At 49.7% G+C, this 20,211-nt stretch overlaps 1 protein-coding gene across 1 annotated transcript in view; it reads right to left on the bottom strand.

Moving 5' to 3' along the window:
• Positions 1 to 335: 335 nt before the first annotated feature.
• The window catches only part of Galnt16 (polypeptide N-acetylgalactosaminyltransferase 16), an 80,414-nt gene continuing 60,538 nt past the window's right edge, over positions 336 to 20,211 (bottom strand). The window contains exons 8-15 of the mRNA XM_051196225.1: positions 19,604 to 19,688; positions 19,106 to 19,209; positions 13,449 to 13,575; positions 11,905 to 11,997; positions 10,489 to 10,572; positions 5,168 to 5,309; positions 4,448 to 4,573; positions 336 to 652 (exon numbers count right to left, since the gene is read on the bottom strand). Coding sequence (XP_051052182.1) covers positions 515 to 652; positions 4,448 to 4,573; positions 5,168 to 5,309; positions 10,489 to 10,572; positions 11,905 to 11,997; positions 13,449 to 13,575; positions 19,106 to 19,209; positions 19,604 to 19,688 — 899 coding nt within the window. The 3' untranslated portion in view covers positions 336 to 514. The remainder of the gene's footprint in view (positions 653 to 4,447; positions 4,574 to 5,167; positions 5,310 to 10,488; positions 10,573 to 11,904; positions 11,998 to 13,448; positions 13,576 to 19,105; positions 19,210 to 19,603; positions 19,689 to 20,211) is intronic.

The following is a 20,211-nucleotide window of genomic DNA, read 5'->3' as shown; positions in this document are numbered from 1 at the left end:
TCTTTGGATCTCCATCCTCTCCTCCCAGGGTACGTCCCTCCCTCACCCACCCACTGGACTGGGCCCTCAACCCTTCCTGACTAGAGCTGCCCCTGCCTTCTGCCTCTTCACACATGCTGCCACCTGTCTCCTTGTGTTGACCGCAGGCTAGCCCTGTGACCCAGTGTGGCCCCTCTGTGGGCTCTCTGTCCTTGTCCCTGCTAGGCACCAAGGGGAAGGCCCACACACCACTGTCTGGGGCCCCAAAGGGGCCAAGGGAGAAGACAAAGGGCCAGGAACAGCTGCACACTAACCATCCCCTCTCCCAGGGCAAGCCTGGGGTGGCGCAAGGGGGCATGGGATACGCCCCAGACCCTCCCCGAACTAGCGTTGGAGAAACGTGTGGTAGGGGTGTGTACTGATGATCCATTAGAAATGTGAGGAGATGGGAAACAGCCCGCTCGACACTCCCCCACCCTAACCCCTTCCAGTCCCCAAGTCTCATGCAGAAGGTACAGGAGGCTGGGGGCTACCATCATGTGTGTGGCAGCAGTTGCCATTGCTGAGCCTGGGCATCTGCCTGACACTTGCTGGTCACCAGCTGGGCAGGCTTTGTCTCCAGGCAGAGGCCGCTGACCGAGTGCTGGATGAAAGACCCTTTCCTTCTCCATTTCTGGGTAGAAGGGAGAAAGGACAGAAAGAAGAAAATTATTAAAAATAACACTATGGGAGCTGGGGATGGGGCTCACTAATACAGTGCTTACCCAACACACACAAGGCTGCAAGCTCCGTGCCTAGCACAGGGCCAAAAGGTAGTTGGTATCTTCATTTCATGTGCACATACACGATACTGCACATGCCCAGGACATACCACACTATTTATTTATTTACGTGTGTGCGCATGTTTAAAACGGTGTGCTTATGTTTTTCCTGCACAGGTATGTGAGCGTGTGCATTCATAGAGGCCAGAGGTGGATGACAGCTGTCTTCCTGCATCACTCCACCTTATTTTTTGATACAGGGTTTCTCCCTGAACATGGAGCTCATCAATTGAGCTAGACCGGCTGGTCAGCAAGCCCCAGGGATCCCCCTGGATCCTCCTCCCCAGTGCTGAGATAACAGGCTGAACCTGGCTTTCTCTGTGGGGGCTGGGGCTCTCATGATTACGCAGCAAGCACTTTAGCCACAATGCTGTCTTCTCCCCAGTCCTTATCCCCCGTCATCTAAGACAGACAGCGTCCCTCTCTGGAGTGCTCACTTCCGTAGTATAGCACAAAGTTACTGTATAGGTCAAAGGAAGCAACACTGCCCATAGGGGCCAACTCAGAAGTGTATTGTATTTGACCTGCATGGTGTTATTTAGCTACCACATGAAAATCTGCATTTTCAGTTTCTTTTTGGAGACAAGGCCCAGTTTCTATTAGTTGGTTGGGCTGGGGCTCTCCCTGCAATCTGTTTTAGGCAGGGCACTCATTCTCCAGCTCTCCAGAGTCCTAACCTGGTCGTGACTTTTGTCCCCTGGCCGCTTCCTTACCACTTTCCTGCAGACACCTAGTTAGTGAGCCCTGGTTGAGGCGAATCTCTTCTTTATGGGAAAAACGGCTTTTGTCTTCCTGCAACCCTACATGCGTGGCCTGGCCTATAATCCTGAGTCCTAGTACCTACACACTCAAGTGGCAAGGGGCCATCACCTTTGCAGTCATGGCTCATGCAGTGTGGTAAGGCCAGGAGACTTGAGTCCTTCTATGGGAGAGTCACAAAAGGGATCTGTAGTAGCATCTGGCCTTGCCAGTGAATTTGTGTTAGTGGCCACACCCCTTTGGGCGTGGCTTCAGGTGAGGCCCACCGCCCAAGAGAGATAGCCCTGTCCTGTGCCTCTCTACCTTGCAGTCAAGTCCACCTGAAGTCATGCCCAAAGGGGTGTGGCCACTAACACAAATTCACTGGCAAGGCCAGATGCTCCTACATGGATCCTAGCATTTTCTTCTCCCAAGTTTGACAAGGTAAGGGGAGGAAGTTGTTCCTATAGGACATTTCAGAAGATGAAACAGATAGAGGATGGTGTGTTATCTGGAACATGGAGAAAGGACGAGAGGCTCGGGTTGCAAGACCTAGAGAAGACTGAATAGCAACAGGCGTTTTTGTTTCTTGGCTACTTCCCTTCTGTGCAGCTATATCCTTTTTCTTGTATCCACCTTACCTTCCTAAGGGGCGATGGAGCTCAGGACCATGAGACTAGAGCCCACAGAGCTCTGAGGTAGACAGTCTGTGTTCTCACTGGGCAGATAGGGGGCAGAGATGAGCTGCACTCAACTATGGAGATGGTGTTACTTTCACGTGCACACCAGCATTTCCAATTTCTCTCTGGATACTGGACTGCTGTGACAGCTTCTCACATTTAACTCCACCGGCCAAACCTCCAGCAATGTCAAGCTGGGAATACTACGGCCTCTTCTCTCCCAGGGGAAGGGGAGGGGCTTGCCCCGGCCCTTGCGGCTCAGGCATAGTGCCGCCTTGGCACCTAGCTCTCAATAGTGTGGTGACTACTTCTTTCACCTCTTTTACCAGGTCTGAGAGCCAAACCATGCTCTCTTCCTTTTTCCCTTCTTGTACGTGATCTGTACATTCCTTGGCAAGGGGAAGTGATGAGCAAATGAATAACCCACTGGCAGAATTCTTACTTCACACGAAGAACTACCAGGCAGTCTTTCAGACCAATTCTCCCAGTCACTTCATTCCGAGCCTGTGCAGACACAGCGCAGGTTCAGGCACTCTCCTACCCTCTATTTGCAGGTCCCTGTGACGGTGCAGCAGCCCATTACTGTGTGAGTGTGGAACCCTGGGATTGGCTGAACTGGATGGAACCTGCTGACTGCAAACTCTCAGGAACCTCAAGGATGTATGAAGCCCAACTGGCCTTGGAATCAAGGTCAATCAATGTGGGACCTGGAAGGAAAGCCCAGAACCCTGACTGTACTGACCGTGGGAGAGTTGTTTATTTGTCCTCTATGGTGATGAGAAGTATGATACCCAGAGTGCTGGGGTGGGGTGTGGGGTGCAGCTAGCAGAGCTTGTATGAACACAATGCATGCAGCTTGTGAACATATGAGTCCTGGGGATCAAACTTAGGTTGTTGGGATTGGCAGCAAGCACCTCTACAATCCACAGAATTTTCAGAGAAGTGTTTGAGTGGGGGCTGCCCGGGCAGGCAGGCACCAAGAAGCTCTGACCTTAACACAGAGAAGGCATTCATGGGCTCAAGGATTTCCCTTCAGGATGGGGTCGGAGGCCCCAACTGAAGGGCAGGCTGCACCAGCCCCACTGCAGGAGAGGGCAGAGGTCGAGCTGATTTCTAGTAGGCTGAACGCTAACTGAAGTGGCCAGACAGTCCAGCAAGAGGCTACAGAGTATTTCCCCATCTCTCCCTCTCATACACCAAGGCTGGAGGGAGAGAACCTGGCTGCTTTTCCAGAACAGAATATCAACCTTCCACTCATCCCTAAAGAGAGAAATGACCCAGGCAAACAGAAGAGGCGTGGGAGGAGAGCCTGCTGGCTCAGTCTGAGCGCCAATCTCCACCACCTCCACCACCCTTTGCACGACCTTCAGCGGGCTGTGTTACCTGCAGGGTGGGCAAGGGGAGGGCTGCAGCAGACTGGGTCTTGGAGCCCATGCTCTGGGGTGCAAGGGGTCTTTTTAACCTGGAAGATTGCGGCAGCGAAGAGATAGGCTGACTCCAGAAATCTAGTGTTTAGTGCTCTGCCACTAGCTGCTGTATGCCCCAGGCAAGTGACAATATTTCTCTGAGCACCAGTTTTTGCTTCCACAAATAAGCCTGAGCTGTTTCCTAGGACACAGCTAAGGCTACTCATAATGAGCTTGCAAACCACCATTTCTGGCCCTCAGATGCCCAGTGAGCCAGCAGTCAAGAAATTCTTACTAAGTTCCAGCTTATGTCTGTGGGCTTAGGAGCCACACTGACCTGGGTTTAAATCCCAGCTAGTTGTACCCTTTCCCAGGGATGGGAGCTGATAACCTGTGTCTAGGGAGCCTTTGCTCACTCACTGTACAATATGGTTAGTGGAGAATTATCTTACCAAGTGGCTAGAGGAGGATATTCAATGACTGTCAATGTGAAACATCCAGCATAGTCTGGGAGTCAGAGTTAGCTTATTTGAGCTTTGTAGTTGTTGTCAAAGGCTGGGCAAGCAGCATTAACAAGACAAATTGCTCCTGCCCCTCAGACTGGCAAGACTAATGTTTTAAACAAACACTTAGCTGCAGTGTCTGCTCAAGAGTGAAATGATATGCTGGACCTAGATGATGCCAGAGGCTCCTTGAATCCTTATTCTAGAGGGCTTATTTGAGAGTATATGCCTCAAGTTGGAACTCCCTGCTCAGTGCCTGCCAACCCTGCTCAGTGTCCCTTGGGGCTGTTGGCCATCTGTGCCTGGCGGTACTGGCTTACCTGTTTGCCTTCTTTAGGATTGCAAACTTGGAGTATTACTGGGGACCCAGGGGAGGACATTAAGGTGGAGGTGGCAGCCAGGCATTTCCCTTGCTGCTGGATGAGGTGGTCACTGAACAGCCATGCCTGCAAGACAGGAAAAGGATAGCTCTGGATGGACAGATACAGGCAGACAAGTGATTAGGAGAAGAGACTGGGGACTTTTTTAGATTTCCAATGCATAGCCGCAAAAGCTAAAGGAGTGTATTCGTCTCAGAGTTTCCATTTTTGCTTCATGTTTGAAAATGCTCATAATGAAATAAGACGAGGAAGCTCAGCTGGAAACAGCTGGCGTGCAGTCAAGGAGGCTCCCAGAGATGCTGGAGATGGGAAAGGGTATAAGGACATAAGACCTGGCTAGGTCCATGGTGGGGTCTCCACAACCTGCTTTAGAGCTGGCATGGGTGTGGCACTCAAGCATTTGCTACACACACATCGTCCGGGAAACCCACAGCCCATCATACACATCCAAGCCATACTCCAGCATAGAACTGGGAAGTATTTCTTCCTTTAGAAGAAGTGGGAGACACAGGGCTGGAGAGGCATGGGCATGCAGCAGGAGCAAAGTGCGAGGAGCCCCGGGAAGGAGGTTTATAGAGGCGGCAGACAGAACAACAATGAACAGAGAGAAGTCCTAACCCCAGTCCTGGCCAATGGTCTTGGCACCTATCCTGTGCTTACCTGGGCTGGGGGAGGACTCTTGGCAGACCCTCTACAGATCCCCATTCCCAGCAGGAGGTCACCGGCTGTGTTCTGGCCCTGGGATTCTAAGCAGTTGACTCCTTGCTTAATGACACCAGGGAGCACTTCCTTCGCTGGGACACTGAGGAGAAAGGCAGTGTCAGGCTGCATCTCTGCCCAGGCTAGCGAAGCCACCCCTTCCTCCAGAGGGCAGCACACAGTCACTGAGGTCTCTGTGACAGGCAGGCCAGGCTGCAGTTTTGTGTGTGTGTGTGTGTGTGTGTGTGTGTGTGTGTGTGTGTGTGTGTGTGTGGAGTGTTAGAGGGGTGAGCGTTGGGGAGTATGGAGGGGGTTGGTGTGGCAGTGGGGTGGAGGTGAACAGGATTGTAAAGAAGAGGAACACCTTCAGCTTCAGTATGTTCTTATGGGAGATCCAGGGACTCCCTTAGCGACCAGGCCTGAGACACAGGGGACCCTGAGAGGACACTCAGGCCTGACTCACAGGACTCCTTAGCCCAGAAGCTGATACCTGGGAACCTAAGGGTGACATTAACACCCAATCTCAAAGTAACAGGGAAAGAATGACTTTGGTATGGATGATTGAAAATGTCCAAACATGCAAATGTGTTCAGTCTCACTATAACTAAAGAATGCGTGAGAGAGCAATCACTATTTGCTTCTCATACATTTGTGTGTGAGTATGTGTGTTTTAAACAATGCCCGGTGTTGTTGTCACCTGTGAGGCTCAATCTTGTCCTGCTCTACCAGCTGAGAGCATAAATTAGTTAAACTTTGAGACAGCAGTGTGAAATTAGGCATCAAAATCCTTAAAATGTATATGTTTTTGACATAAGAATGACAGTTTAAAAAATTTTCCTGATGGTGGGGGCTGGAGAGATGGCTCAGTGGTTAAGGGCACCAGCTACTCTTCCAGAGGACCAGGGTTCAATTCCCAGCACCCACATGTCAGCTTACAACTGTCTGTAACTCTAGTTCCATGGGATCTGGCATCCTCACACAGACATACATGCAGGCAAAACATATAAAATAGAAATAAATTATTAAAAAAAGAAACTCTTCTTAAAAAACAAAAAAGAAATGATTTTTCCCATGGGAATAAGTTTGGTATATTCTAAGATCTTTGTATGAGAATGACTGATACAAAAAGCATTGGATGTTCTGGTTATCCAGCAGGTGGGATGGGCTAGAAATACCCACAGGATATAAACCCTGCACCCATTACACATGACTGAAGAAAACCTGGAGATACAGACATTTGTGAGCTGCCATATGGTTGATGGGAATTGAACCCTCTGGAAGAGTAGCCAGTGCCCTTAACTACTGAGCCATCTCTCCAGTCCCAAGCTATCTCATTAGTAAAACATATCATGTATCAGGATAATACTTAAATACATGTACACATGTGTGCACACACTGATAACCTCTGGGTACCAAACCTAGGGAGGCTGCCATCTCCAGCCGACATCCATCACAAAGTATCAGGAAACCAGGCCCTCCTGAATCTGACCCCTGTTCCCTAGTACCTCTGCCCAGAGAGAGCCAGCACCCTGGCAGGGGACCTGTCTGCCACTCCTTGATATGGCAACCCTTGAAGGGTCTTAGCCAAAGCAAATCTTCCCCAGGCTGTTCAAGAACCCATGGGACCCCAGAACTGATTTGCTCTCAGGAAGCCTCGGAAAGCTCCCTTCACTCCCTCTTACACCCTGGACTGCCCCTCAGAACTACAGTACAGGTCCAGAGCAGGCATTGCAACTCCATCTGATCCATACAGAGGGGTTACTGCTGCTTTTAATCAGGCAGCAGTTTAAAAAATGAGGAGGCTGGCAAGATGGCTCAGCTGCTAAGCCTGACTACCTGAGTTCAGTCCTAGGGACCCACATGGTAGAAGGAGAGGACTGATTCCTGCACCTTGTCCATATAGGCATCCAAGTCCCCACCCAAATTAAATTAATTAATTAAAATATTTTTTAAAGGCTTAAGGTGGCTCAGTTGACTAAGTGTGTGTCATGCAAGCAGCAAAGACCCATGTAAAGCACCCATGTAAAACCAGGTATGGTCAGTTGTTTCTGTGACTCTAGTGCAGGGAGTTGGCACAGACAGGCAGAGTCTCAGGATGCGAGCCAGCCAGTCTAGTCAACTGGTGAACCCCAGTGAGAGACCATCTCAAAAGATAACGTAGAACACAACAGTGGAAGACATCTCACTTCCACCCACATCTGCACACACGCACGCACAGAGAGAGAGAGAGAGAGAGAGAGAGAGAGAGAGAGAGAGAGGATAAAATTAAAACCTTCAAGGTCATAGAGCAAAACCTGAATCCAGAATATCTTGAAATAAAATAAAGGGGGGGGATATCAGGCCCCCTGAGCTGGCACCCCAGCAATTCTCATCCTCTGTCTGGAGGGGCAGCCTCACTCCCCGCCGTTCACCCCATCAGTTGACTTGCTTTCATTGTCCTAGTACCTACACACTCAAGTGGCAAGGGGCCATCACCTTTGCAGTCATGGCTCATGCAGTGTGGTAAGGCCAGGAGACTTGAGTCTTCCTATGGTAGAATCACAAAAGAGATCTGTAGTAGCATCTGGGTGTTAGTGGCCACACCCCCTTTGGGCGTGGCTTCAGGTGAGGACCACCACCCAAGAGAGAGAGCCCTGTCCTGTGCCTCTCTACCTTGCAGTCAAGTCCATCTGATGGCTGAAGGAGCCACGCTTGCACCTCCTACTAGGAAAAGTTTCACCCTCGCTGCAGTGTTGGATTCCCTCTCTGCACAGACACAAGCTGCCTTCCAGGGCTCTTGAAGACTGAGAGTTGTGCTCCAGGGGAATGGATCAAGGGGTGCAGGGTTGTTCTGATCCCCCTACCCTCTTCTGCCCACTCCCCATTGCTCAGGGGCATGTGCCAGCTGGTCAGCTGTCAGAGGTGACAGGCACAGGCCCTGTGGGGCTGCCCAGGGAAGCTTGGGAAGGAAGTCATATTGGACAGCAGTGTCAAGAGCAGAGGCAGTTCCTGATGTGTACTGGCAGTTCTAGTTGGCCAAGATGGCAGCCGCCATCATCTTCCTCAGCTGTCCGGAAAGCAAGCCAACCTGTCTATAGGTGGTCCTCTGTGCCTCCCTCAGTGATGCCCCTCTACGCAGGGCTGCAATTAGATCTGACAATGCCTTCTTAGAAGTAGCTGTAGCAGCCGCAGCTCAGGCTGCCTTACTCCCGCATTCTAGGGAGTTGTTATGGCATACTATTTTGGTTAGAGTGCTTCCTGCCATCTGCTTGAAGTTATTGTAGAGTCTACAATGGCCACTATGTGACTAGCACCCGTATAAAGGTGTGATTCAGTCAGCACTGCTGTTCTAATAAAGGCGGCGAATTGGCAGCTGCTGAGGCTACCTGAAGCTAGGCCTGAACACAGAGCAGAGCTGTGGCCGGATTGCAGGCAGGCCTGGCAAAATGGAAGCTATTTTATCCTTCTCAGACCTTGTGGCGACATGCAGGCAATCTAAGGATCCTTGGTGTGGAGGGACAATGACATCGATCTGATCCACCGCTGGCTCCTCGACCTTTGACCTGGAGCTGAGTCAGCTAGATAGGAAGGAACCATGAACTCAATGGGCCAGGGGAGGGGTGGGCATTTTGTCCTAATTTAACAATGCACACTTAATATGCTGCCCTGTCTTGGGATGGACCCAGGTTTGGGGTAGAGAACTTCTTCCTCTGGGGTGTGGAGAGGAAGAACCCATTTCCATTTCCCCAGTTTCCCTCCTCATAGACTCCTCAGCGCCCAAGCGTGCGTCAAAAATGCCATCCAAATGTAGGAATTTTGACAGTGGGTAAAACACTGCTACTCTCTCTTCCTCCATGTCTCAGAAGGACCACATGGGTGAGGATGTGCGCCTCATACTCAGGGCTCTCACTTGCGTTCTTGTGAGTCAGTGCTCTACATTCCTCAGCTTGGGGCCGGAGGGCTGACTGCTTGCCGACTTGCTTCCAAAGAGGCTAGTGTAGCTTGGACTGTTGTTCGGGAATTTCTTAGACATTGCCAGCAGTCAGCCGGGCTTACTGGGCAGGCTGTATTTGGAATGTTGAGTTGTATTATCTGGGTTCAGCATCTAGCTATTTTCCAGGACTTGGCTGCAAACTAAAGGTGGGAACGTTCCAGGCAGTAGATATGCCCTTGGAGAACAGAGGTCCTCCTCCTTGTAGACAGCGAGGGGTGGAGTGTCCCAGAGAGCCATGACAACATCATGAGAGAAAGAAGCAACAGGGGAATGAACAGGCTCCCCAGGGGACTGTTCTAGAGGAAGGAGGCCAACTCCAGACACTCCCAAGTCTTGCTCTCTAGAATTTATTCTCTCAAAAATGTTTCTTTTAAAAGATGTTTACCCAGTGTGTATTTTGTGATAGGCACTATTCTAGGGGCTAGGGGAGAGCTTTGGACAGCACCAGCAATGGCTTCTGCCTCAGGCAGCTTCTAGGCAAGTGCAGGAGGTGACATCAAATTAACCAGCTAGGAGTGTATGTGAGATGCTGACGTAGGCCCCAGAGGAATGCCAGAGAAAGATGCTGCTATCAATTTAGTATTCAGACAAAGTGTCCCCAAGGAGGGGACAAATGAGTCAAAATCCAAAGAGGGCAAGGAAATAAACTGTATAACCGAGACACCCAAAAGGATTTAGAATCAGGAAGAAGGAACCTGAGTCCCCTCACCCCCACACACCCACTCCCCCCCCATCACAGTCATGGCCATTCCCTACCTCCCTCAGCTCCCTTCAGAGCCCACACAGCCAATCCTATTTGCATTTTGCTCCCTCTTTGCTAGAGCAAACATTTCCCTGTGCTTTCTTTGTCTCTGTGATTACATACTAATGGATGCATAATATTTGTTTAAATGGCTGTATCCATGATCCAATGGGCCAGCCTAAGAGTTAGCTGCATCTCATTTCCCCCCAGCAGACTGGCTGGCAGGGTCTGCGGTCAACAGCTCTGTGTCCTGATGACTTTATCTCCTTGGGATGAGCTTCCAGTAGAGAGAACAGGGTCAGAGGTGAGGAAAGCTGCAAGGCCTCAGCTGTATAACGCAGTGTTGTTTTCCTAGGGAGACAATATCCATTTCTAGTCTGGGAGCCAGTCTGCTAAAAATGCAGCCCTCTCATGCCTGACTGATAACTTGTGGTAATGCCTCCTCTGTTCCCTCAGAGCCTTCGAGGGCAGATGAAGGCTTGGCAGCTGAAGGATGCAGCCTCAGGGCATTGCCGGTCACTGGTCCCCAGCACTGGAAGCCCCCCCCCCAACCCCAGTCCTACTCACGTGAGCTCAGGGTAGACATTCTCCAGGTACCACCGGAAGGACTTGCAGTCCATTTTCTTCCTCTGCTCGATCCGTGTTGCCACACTGAAGGGAAAGGCAAAGCTGGGAAATGACCGAGATGTGGGGAGGAAGGCCCGAGGGAACGCGGCGGGAGACTAGCCCCCACTTCTCACACATCTCAGGTAGTTAATACTAACATCTGACAGGAACACTCAGTTTTCCTCATTTTAGTTCCTGCCTGAGCTTTCAGGGGCCACACTTTGCACACTTTGCCCTCAGCCTCTTGCTCCCAGAGACTCCTGTTAGCCTACACAAACTGTCCTCTATTTTTTTTTTTTTGCAGAGGGCAGAGGATTTTTGTCAACTTCTGTTTTAGGAGACAGGGTCTAATGTGAACATCTTTCAGGGTTTGGCAGGTCATGACCTTCTGATGTGCAGTTGGGACATGCTCTTCAATCTCCTCACCTTCCTCAGTTACACCAACCACAAAGGCCACCGAGGACCCAGGTAGTCACCTCTCCAAGTAACTAGGATTCCACTGCTCACCACGGGTTTTTATGAGGATCAAAAGGAGGCATTGCGTGCTTAGCCCAGGTTATGTCCTCAGTAATCATTAAAAGAAGTTACTTCCTGGCTTGCTTTTCTCTTTTTAAGAATAGATAGAAATAAACAGAGGTGGGATGATTCATTCGCCATTGATCGCTAACAATGTTTTCAAACTTTCCTGACAACAACATTAACAAGGAGGTTAGCACATCTTACATCCCATGGACACCCAGGCTGAGGACACACGGATGGGTGCACATCCACATACAATGCAATGAGTTTCATAAAACAATACTTACCGTAGACTGCAATCAAGTATGATTTTCTAGTCTCTTCAGTATTTAAACTCATCCATGGTGTCTTTTGCATCTTTTTTTTTAATGTTGATGATGATTCACTAAATTGATTTCATAATCCATCTGCATTTTTGAATTGCTTTAACTACACACTGGTCATCACAGGCCATGACAGGAAAGTAGGCTGATAGATCTCAGGCTTGGATGGGTGTGGAGGCAAACCTGCATGGTCCTCGGCAGACAACTCTGCCATGACTACCTCGAGGCAGACAACTCTGCCATGACTACCTCGACGCTGCTCTTCCTGAAGGCAGCTTTGAATGGCTACACTTTAAGCTTCCATGAAGAAACTTCTTATCTGTTTCCATGAAGTATGTAGGGCTCGGGTCTTGGATCAGGGTCTTATTTGTGCATCACACTCCCTCTCAGAGCTCAGAGAAGCCAGAAAAGCCAGGACTCAGTTACCAGGGAGACCATTTGGTCTTCCACTTAGACCAGTGTGCACTGTCCCATATTTGCTGGGCTATGCAAATGTGAGCAGAGGGAGGCAAATAGGGGATTTGGAGGGACCCACCTGCCAAAGGCCTTCCCAATGGCAGACGGCCGAGCCTCATAGTAGTATTGCTTGTACTCATCCATCCATACCTCTGCAGTACGCTTTGTATTCCTAAAGGCAGGGAAAGCAAAGCCAAGTTACCAGAGAGGGGGAAAGAGTGGAGGTAGGTTCTTACAGCTTTTAAAGTGGTGCTGGGGCCTGAACCGATGGCCTCACGTCTGCCAGATACCCGTAACCTCTGGCCTCTTTTACTTTTATGAAGATACAGTTGCAATTAGCTACTTGGGCTGGTCTTGAACTCAGTCTGTAGCCCTTGCAGGCCTTGAAACTTGAAGCAGCTGGGACTACAGGCCTGTACTGTCAGGTCTGGCTGTTTGTTGGTTAACAATATACACTTAAAAAGAAGACGAGTTCGTGCAGCAGAGAGCAACAAGAATTCCCGCAGTACAGCAAAAACAATAGTGATGCGGGTGAAGTGAATCGCTACAGCCTGTCTGCAGGGTGATCTGTCAGGACCCATGACAGGCTCTCCACTCAAAGAAATCTGCCCCATTGAAAGACCTGTCATGTGGGCAAAGGGGGCACACACAAGATTAGTTGCTTAACAAAACACTGGCAGCAAAATGAATGCCCTTCAACGGGAAAATATTTCTATACAATGGAGGGCGAGGCAGCCTTGGGAAAAAAATGCCATGGCCAGTGATGCTGAGAAGGAAGGATGGCTGTGGTATGGTGCCAGAGAGTCATGCCTCTAGAAGAGGGCATGGCAGCAACCTACTGACACAAACTATGGAGGGCGGCGGGTCTCTACAGACAAGCTACACAAGAGGATGTGTCTAAAGGTCTGACATGATCGAGCAGGTAGTTCTACTTAAAGGCTTTCATGCTAAGGACACCAGCAGGCAGATCTCTGTGAGTTCAAGGCCAGCCTGGTCTACAGAGTGAGTTCCTGTCTGAGAAACCAAAACCAAACCAACAAACAAACAAAAAAATGGGGTGGGAGAAGTCAAAGAAAACTTTAGATCATTATTAATCAAACGTGGAAAGCACTGCTCTGACCTATGCAAACCAGCATGAGGGGGGGGAATACATTCTTAGGAGGGGATGTATACTCAGGACAGTCCCCTGCCCCCAAATCCTTCATCAGGACCATGGGTCATGGGATGGTCTTCCAGGACACTGTTCACTCTCCTGTGAGACCAAGTGTACTCTATGTCTGGGAACATGGCCAGGTACCAGGCCAAGTCTACGTGAGAGCATTGAAAACCATGACCAACAACCATGTTCAATGAGGTCAGCAATATATTGATCATTTGACCGTTTGTCCAAGACTGTGGACAAAGGGAGTCAAGACAAGAGAGAGACAAAAGGGCAATGCTCCAATTTCATCCTTTACCCTCAGAAACACCCAAAATGTCAGCCCTAGGGCAGCAAATGGAGAAACAGAGGCCGGAGGTATAGGTTGGCAGCCCAAGGGCACACAGATGGTGAGTAACTGGCTGGGGGTGTCTAGAGTGAGGGAACCCCATGCTTCCTCCAGGGTGTTTCCCATTGGGACCTACCTGATATAGGTGAGGGCATTGCCCTCAGGGAAGTTGTAGGGGTGACGCTTCCTGAAGACATGGCCCACCCTGCTGCAGGGCACAATCTCCAAGCTGCCACCACACATCCATACCCTGAAGGAGAGTTCTGCAGGAGATGACTGTGTCAGAAGAAGGAGAAGGATCCCTCCAGGTGATGGCGGGAAGGTGGGAAGGGAATGGGTTTCTTTCTCTTTGGTGTCTCCCTGAAGGTATACGCTGGGATGTGAGCTCTTGTACAAGACAAAATGGGATGCTTGCACCCCTTGTACAAGCTCACGTCATGCAGGCACACATGCATAGGCATATACATGGTATTCTCTCTCTCTCTCTCAATAAAATAAAATGATTTTAAAGAGAGAGGTGAAGTCAGGCATGGTGGCACACACCTTTAATCCCAGCACTTGGAGGCAGAGGCAGGCAGAGCTCTAGGAGTTCAAGGCCAGCCTAGTCTACAGAGTGAGTTCCAGGACAGCCAGAACCACACAGAGAAACCCTGTCTGGAAAAGCAAAAGGGGATGAAAGGGTAAGCTCTACAGCTTCAGAATGGCTGCTCTACCATCACAGAAGTTCACTGAGAGGTACAGATGATGGCTCTGGCTAAGGATGTGTGATGTTTGTGTGCAAGTCCTTTGCAATAAGTTTTAATGTGGTGTTAACATTGTGGTCCCTGGACAGGCCTGGGGCTCTCACTGGCACAGTAGCTTGGGCTCCTCTCAAGGACTAATATCAGCCATGGTAGTGGATTTTCTTAGTTCCTCCCATAAACTGCCAGGCACCCATCCCCTTCCCCAGCCAGAGATCTGCATCTGGCTTTGGTGGTTGAGGTTTAGAATTGGGGATAGATGACTAACTTTGTTATGTTAGTGAGGACACCTCATCTCACTCAGCCCATAATGTCCGTACTTGTCATAAATTATTATCTACAATGGCAATGACAGCATCAGTAGCCATCATCCACTTACTATCTACTATGCGCCATGATGTAAACATCTGATTTTCACATTAACCCAGAAGTCAGACTATTACCTATCTTCCCTGCATCCTCCCCATCCCTTTCTTTCCCTTCCTCTTCCCTCCCTCCCCCTTCCTTTCTTCCTTTCTTAGTTTTCTGAGATAAGATCTTGCTATATATCCCTGGCTGATCTAGTATTCTCCGTGTAGCCTGTAGTCCAGGCTGGCTTTAAACTCTCAGTAATTCTCCTTAGCTTATCATGTGTGCCACTTTTTCTTGTTTTATTTGAGATGGGGGTCTATGTTGCTCAAAATGGTCTTGAACTTGTGAACTCAAGTAGTCCTCCTGCCTTACCCTCCCCGGTGCTAAGATAGAAGTATACATCATTGATCCTAGCTCTATTTTTATTCCCTCTCCAAAGTCACTGGACTAATAAGTGGCATCAGCATTGCAATATAAAGTTCATACTCTGTCAAGCAAACCACACATTGTTTTCTTTCTCTGACTTGTATGTGTGCGTGGCCTGCATGTGTTTGCACCTGTGTGGGCACAGTGGTATAGGTACCTGTGTGTCCGTGTGCGTGTGTGTGTGTGTGTGTGTGTGTGTTTGTGTGTGCATGTGTGCATGGGGGCCGGAGGTTGATGTCAGCAATCTCCCTCCATTGCTAACTTATATGCTAAGGCAGGGGTTCTCCCTGATACAGATACTGGGGCTAGTCAGCTTGTTCCAGGGATCCCACCCCTACCTTTCAAGGACTGAAATTATATGTTGCGCACTATATCCACTTGGCATTTCTGTAGGCTTTAGGGATTTGAACTCTGGTCCTCACAGATGCACGGCAAACATTTTGAGCACTCCCTAGCCCAAGCCACACTTGAGTGAAGTTCTTTAATTCATTCCGCAAATGTTAACTAAGCATCTTTTGTGTGTTGTGCACTATTCTGGATTTTCTTACGCGTGTGTGCACGCATGCACGTGTGCATGTGTGTGTGTGTGTGTATTGGGGGGGCAAAACTTATGACAAGTAAACAAGAACATGTGTAGCACATGGGAGATGATGTGTGCAAGGGAGAAAATGCAGCCAGGTCAGGGGCTGAGAGGGACAGTGGAGTGGAGGTGGGCGCTCAACATTTTTAATTAGGATCACTCAAGAATTTTTCTTATTTTATTTTGTATGTGTGTGGGTGTTTGCTGGCATGTATGTCTATGTACCAGATGCATGCCTGATGCTTGAAGAGGCCCGATGATAGTGTTAGAAACCCTGGGACTGGAGGTACAGCCGTTGTAAGCTGCCATGGGGTGCTGGGAATTGAACCTGGGTTCTCTGGAAGAGCAATCCATGCTCTGTTTTTCTTTTCTCTTTTTTATTTTGGTTTTTTGAGACAGGGTTTCTCTGCATAGCGTTGGAGTCCTTCCTGGAACTCACTCTGTAGACCATACTGGCCTCCAACTCACAGAGATCTGCCTGCCTCTGCCTCCCGAGTGCTGGATTAAAGGTGTGTCTCCTGCACCCCCTCCCAGCAATAGTCAGTGTTCTTTTTAAAAATTTTTTACATTCCCCCTCCCTCCTCACCTCCTGCTCCCCCTACTCCCCCCCCCACCTCCCATCCATTCCTCAGAGAGGGTAAGGCCTCCCCTGGGAAGTCTACTAAGTCTGTCCCATCATCTCATCGAGGCAGGACTAAGGTACATCTCCACCCCTATACCCTGTGTCTAGGCTGAGCAAGGTGTCTCCATATAGAATAGGCTTCACTAAGTCAGTTTGTGCATTAGAGTTAGATATTGTCCCAGTCACACCATTGTATATATGAAAGGAGTCTAGTTTGGTCTTATGCAGGTTCCCCCTTGTCAGACCTGAGTCTGATCTCTCACTAGCTGATTCAGTGAGTTTCCCCATCATGACCTTGCCTCCTTTGTTCATATTATCTCCTCCCTCACTTCAATTATACTCCAGGAACTTGGCCCATTGGTTAGTTGTAGATTTTTGCATCTCCTTCCATCTGGAGGCACACTCACATCACAAGGACATTTGCTCAACTATGTTCATAGCAACATTATTCATAACAGCCATATCTTGGAAACAAGCTAGATGTCCCTCAGCTGAAGAATGAATAAAGAAAATGTGGTATATTTACAAAATGGAGAACTACTTAGTGGTAAGGAACAATGACATCCTAAAATTCACAGGCAAATGGACTAAACTAGAAAAAAATCATCCTGAGTGAAATAACCCAAAACCAAAAAGGCAAATATAGTATGTACTCACTCAAAAGTGGATACCAGACATAAAGCAAAAGATACCCAGCCTACAATGCATAACCCCGGAGAATCTAGAGCCCTCTTCCAGTCAGTGCTCTTAACCATGAGCTATCACTCCAGGCCCTGATTTGAGAAACTTCTAACTGAAAAGGGGACACAGAGCAGAGATCTGAAACAGGCAAAGATCTGAAGAGGTTTTACAGTTCTCAGGGGAAGGATTTTCCAGAAGGGTATAAACCCTGAGAAACAGGCATGGCCTGTGAGCTCTGGGCAACAAAGGCCTGTTGAGTGAGGCAGGGCCTGGGAAGAGGGAGATGGGGGTAGAGTTCATGCATGGGTTTCCAGAAAGAACCGAGGAGCCCGCAGGAGGCCTCTGGGTGTCCTGTGAAGGACATGGGAGTCCCTGCAGCTTGAACAGAGGAAGAAATCCTAAGGTGACTTCCAAGGTTTCTAGATCTGCTAGCCCAACCCAGGTGGCCTCTTAGGAGACACAGGAACATGGCTCAATTTGGGTGGTTCCTGTTTTCAACCAAGAAATAAAAAGTCAAAGCCATCAGAGATAGGAGTCTCGGGCCCAGCAGCTGACCCTCTGAGGGCCACAGCCAGCCTAGACACTTCTTTGTATTTCTCCTGATGAACGGAACCTTGGCTAGAACCTCTCCTAGCTCTGCCTTTCAAGTTTCCCAGCCCAGGAGCCCTTGCCTTAGGCAGAGTTTGAAGTGAGCTATTTGATCATTCAAGGGTTTCTCTGTCAGTTCCCAGCATGGGGAAAAAAAATCAGAGAAAGAAAGGGAGGGAGAAATGTCTGCATGCAGGAAGGCTGGGCTTTGCCATGGCTTCACAGCAAACCTGTTTTGCCAAAGCTGCCTTCAAGCAGGGACCAGGATACAAAGCAGGCCACTAGGACTCCAATCACACGAAGTGGGTGAAGATGCAAGGGTCACTGTGCCCCAGCTCACAGAATCTGCTCCTGCGAGTGCCGCCTGTCCACTTTGAAAGTGATGTGAGAGTTGGAGAAAGCCTGTACCTATTTCCACTTGGTTAGTTAGTTCACCTGTTTTCCTGGTGAGGACAGGGAGAGAGGGCAAGGCCCACCCCCTAACATCACACACAGACCCTGAGAGTATCTCCTAACGCTCAGGGGCTCTTCTGGGACACCAGTCACATGGGTCACTTCCTGGCTGAACTTAGAGCCCCACCCACCACTCCAGAACCCTGGCCGGGTGGTAAAGGAGATTGTGAGAGGAGCTTCCAGGGCAGGACCAGAGCACTACCCTTGCCCCCCAGGACCCTGGGATAGCTCTCCACCCTGCCTGGTCTCTGTTTAGGAGGCTCCCATTTAGACTGAATGGACCCAAGTGCTTCAAGCCCTGGGCGTCCAGGTTTGGCCAGCAGGAGGCAGCAGCAGATAGAGATTTGTGAGAGGTGACACCCCCCCTACCCTCTTCCAACCAATCTCTCCACCCCCACCATGACCTCCATCGCCCCGTGAGAACACAGTAACTGCCAGGGTGCTCCCTTCCCCGTTTTTCAGACCTGTAAGTGGTTGGCTACAGCTCCCTGTGGCCACAGCACCACCCAAGGACTGTGCTGGTCAGGCACAGTCTGAGTTGTGAGTGAACACCCTTGCAGCAGGGGACCTGCATTTGCCTCCTGCTGGGGCCTGGCCTGAGATACCCAGTCTCATGCCCATTCCAGCAGCACCCAGAGAAGGAAGTGTTTTTTCCTTCATGTTCCCAAAGTTGACCGCTTCTCCCAGTGACCCAGACCACCTAAGCTGGAGCCTGGGCTTCAGCCTCACATGGTGACCTCCTCATGGTGCTCTGGGACAGCATAACAAACTACCCCCTCTCTTGTTCTGCTCCACGCTGTCCTCAGTGTTCTGATGGTCTCACACACACAGTCATCGCGGCCACAGCTGCAATCACTACTCAGAGCAAGCTCTGGAGGAAACTGGGTACCAAAGAGGTTTAATTTGCCCAGAATCAAACAGATTAAAGAAACCAAGCCAAGGCTGCACCCAGCCCTTCCCTGCTTACATGTGACTGTTATGCCCACGCCTCTGACTCCCTGCTTATACTTGACTACATTGCTCTGTTGTATACTTCCCTATCCCTTCTGGTAGAAAAACAGCCATATAGTTAAGCTGTATTTGGTCGTTTGTTCCTACACACACATGTCTAGCCATCTGGTCACATGCTGGTTGGACCTAAACTTTTTTGTCTATCTGAATGAATCTGCACAAATAGCTCCCTGGGCCTGTTTTCTAAGTGTGTAAAAATGGAGACGATTACCTCTGGGGGCCCTTATGATGATTAAATGACTCAACAAATGTCACATCCCTAAGACCAGGCCCTCACGTGTAGACTGTGAGAGCAATCAGCATTGCTCTTGTGTTTTTACTGCTATTATTTATTGACTCACCAAAGTTCTCTCCTCCCCAGATGTCCATCTGGGCGTCATATTTCCCCAAGTGATTAAACCAGGACTTGTCAATCACGAAGATTCCTCCAGCTATAACAGGTGTCCTGGGGGGACAGAGAGCGAAAGTGCAGCCATGAAATTTGGAAACCAAGAGCCTCAATTCTGGCCCCAACTCCCTACATGCAGGGTTGCTGGGGCAGGAGGCCTGGTCAGCTTTCAGGGTCCTCAAAACTGCTCCCATGATCTTAATGTAAGGACTCAGGAATTACACTGGCCTGCCCCTGTCACCTGGCAGAATGCACTCAGGCAGTGCCCTGGTCAGCCCAGGGCTCCATGATTGTGTAGTCTGCTGGAAGGTGCAAAGGACCCCTTTAAAAGACAGACCTAGACTAGGAACCCTTGAGCCCTGGTGATGATGTGCCCTCCCAAGAGCCTCCCAGGCCCTGGTTCAGGAAAGTTCCCTGGGCTGATGAGCTACTCCTGAGGGAGCAGCCTGACCTGATGGGCTTGGTGGGGTCTGTCCGGGTCATCTTCTGCTCCAGTGGGATCTGTTCCCATTTGAAATGCAGACTCCAGTCGAATCCTACAGGCAAAGTAGGGTGAGGGTGGACTCAGGGAAGAACCTGTTGGGGGCTTTGGACGTTTTCTTCCACCCTTCAGCCTCTTCTGATCACAGCAGGGTGGTAGAAGCCACTGTTCTGTCACTTCACATGGAGGCATGTGCCTACCTCACATGCTGTCACCTACTGGCAAGACAGATACTACAAAGTGTATGATGCGCCCATAGAGCTCTGCAACGCTCAAAATGAAAACTATGAGGTGTCCATATTATGTTAAAGGTAGTTGGCAAGGCTCACCCACAGGGATCTGAATGAAGGATACAATCCATACAGACATCTGGGGAAAGGGAATTCCAGACAGGGGCAGCAGCAAGTGGGTGGGGATTGAACTAGAATGATATCAATGGGCTTATAGATCTGAATGCTTATTGTTGGGATTGTTTGGTAAGGATTAGGAGGTGTGGCCTTGCTGGAGGAAGTGTGTCATTGGGCACAGGCTTTGAGGTTTTAAGAGTCCATGCCAGGCGCAGTAGCTACCTTGCCTCT

The sequence above is a fragment of the Phodopus roborovskii genome, unplaced genomic scaffold (assembly GCF_943737965.1).
Source record: "Phodopus roborovskii unplaced genomic scaffold, PHOROB, whole genome shotgun sequence".
Classification (NCBI taxonomy): Eukaryota; Metazoa; Chordata; class Mammalia; order Rodentia; family Cricetidae; genus Phodopus; species Phodopus roborovskii.
The sequence above is the reverse complement of the archived record's forward strand: the minus strand, read 5'-3'. Positions and strand labels throughout refer to the sequence as shown.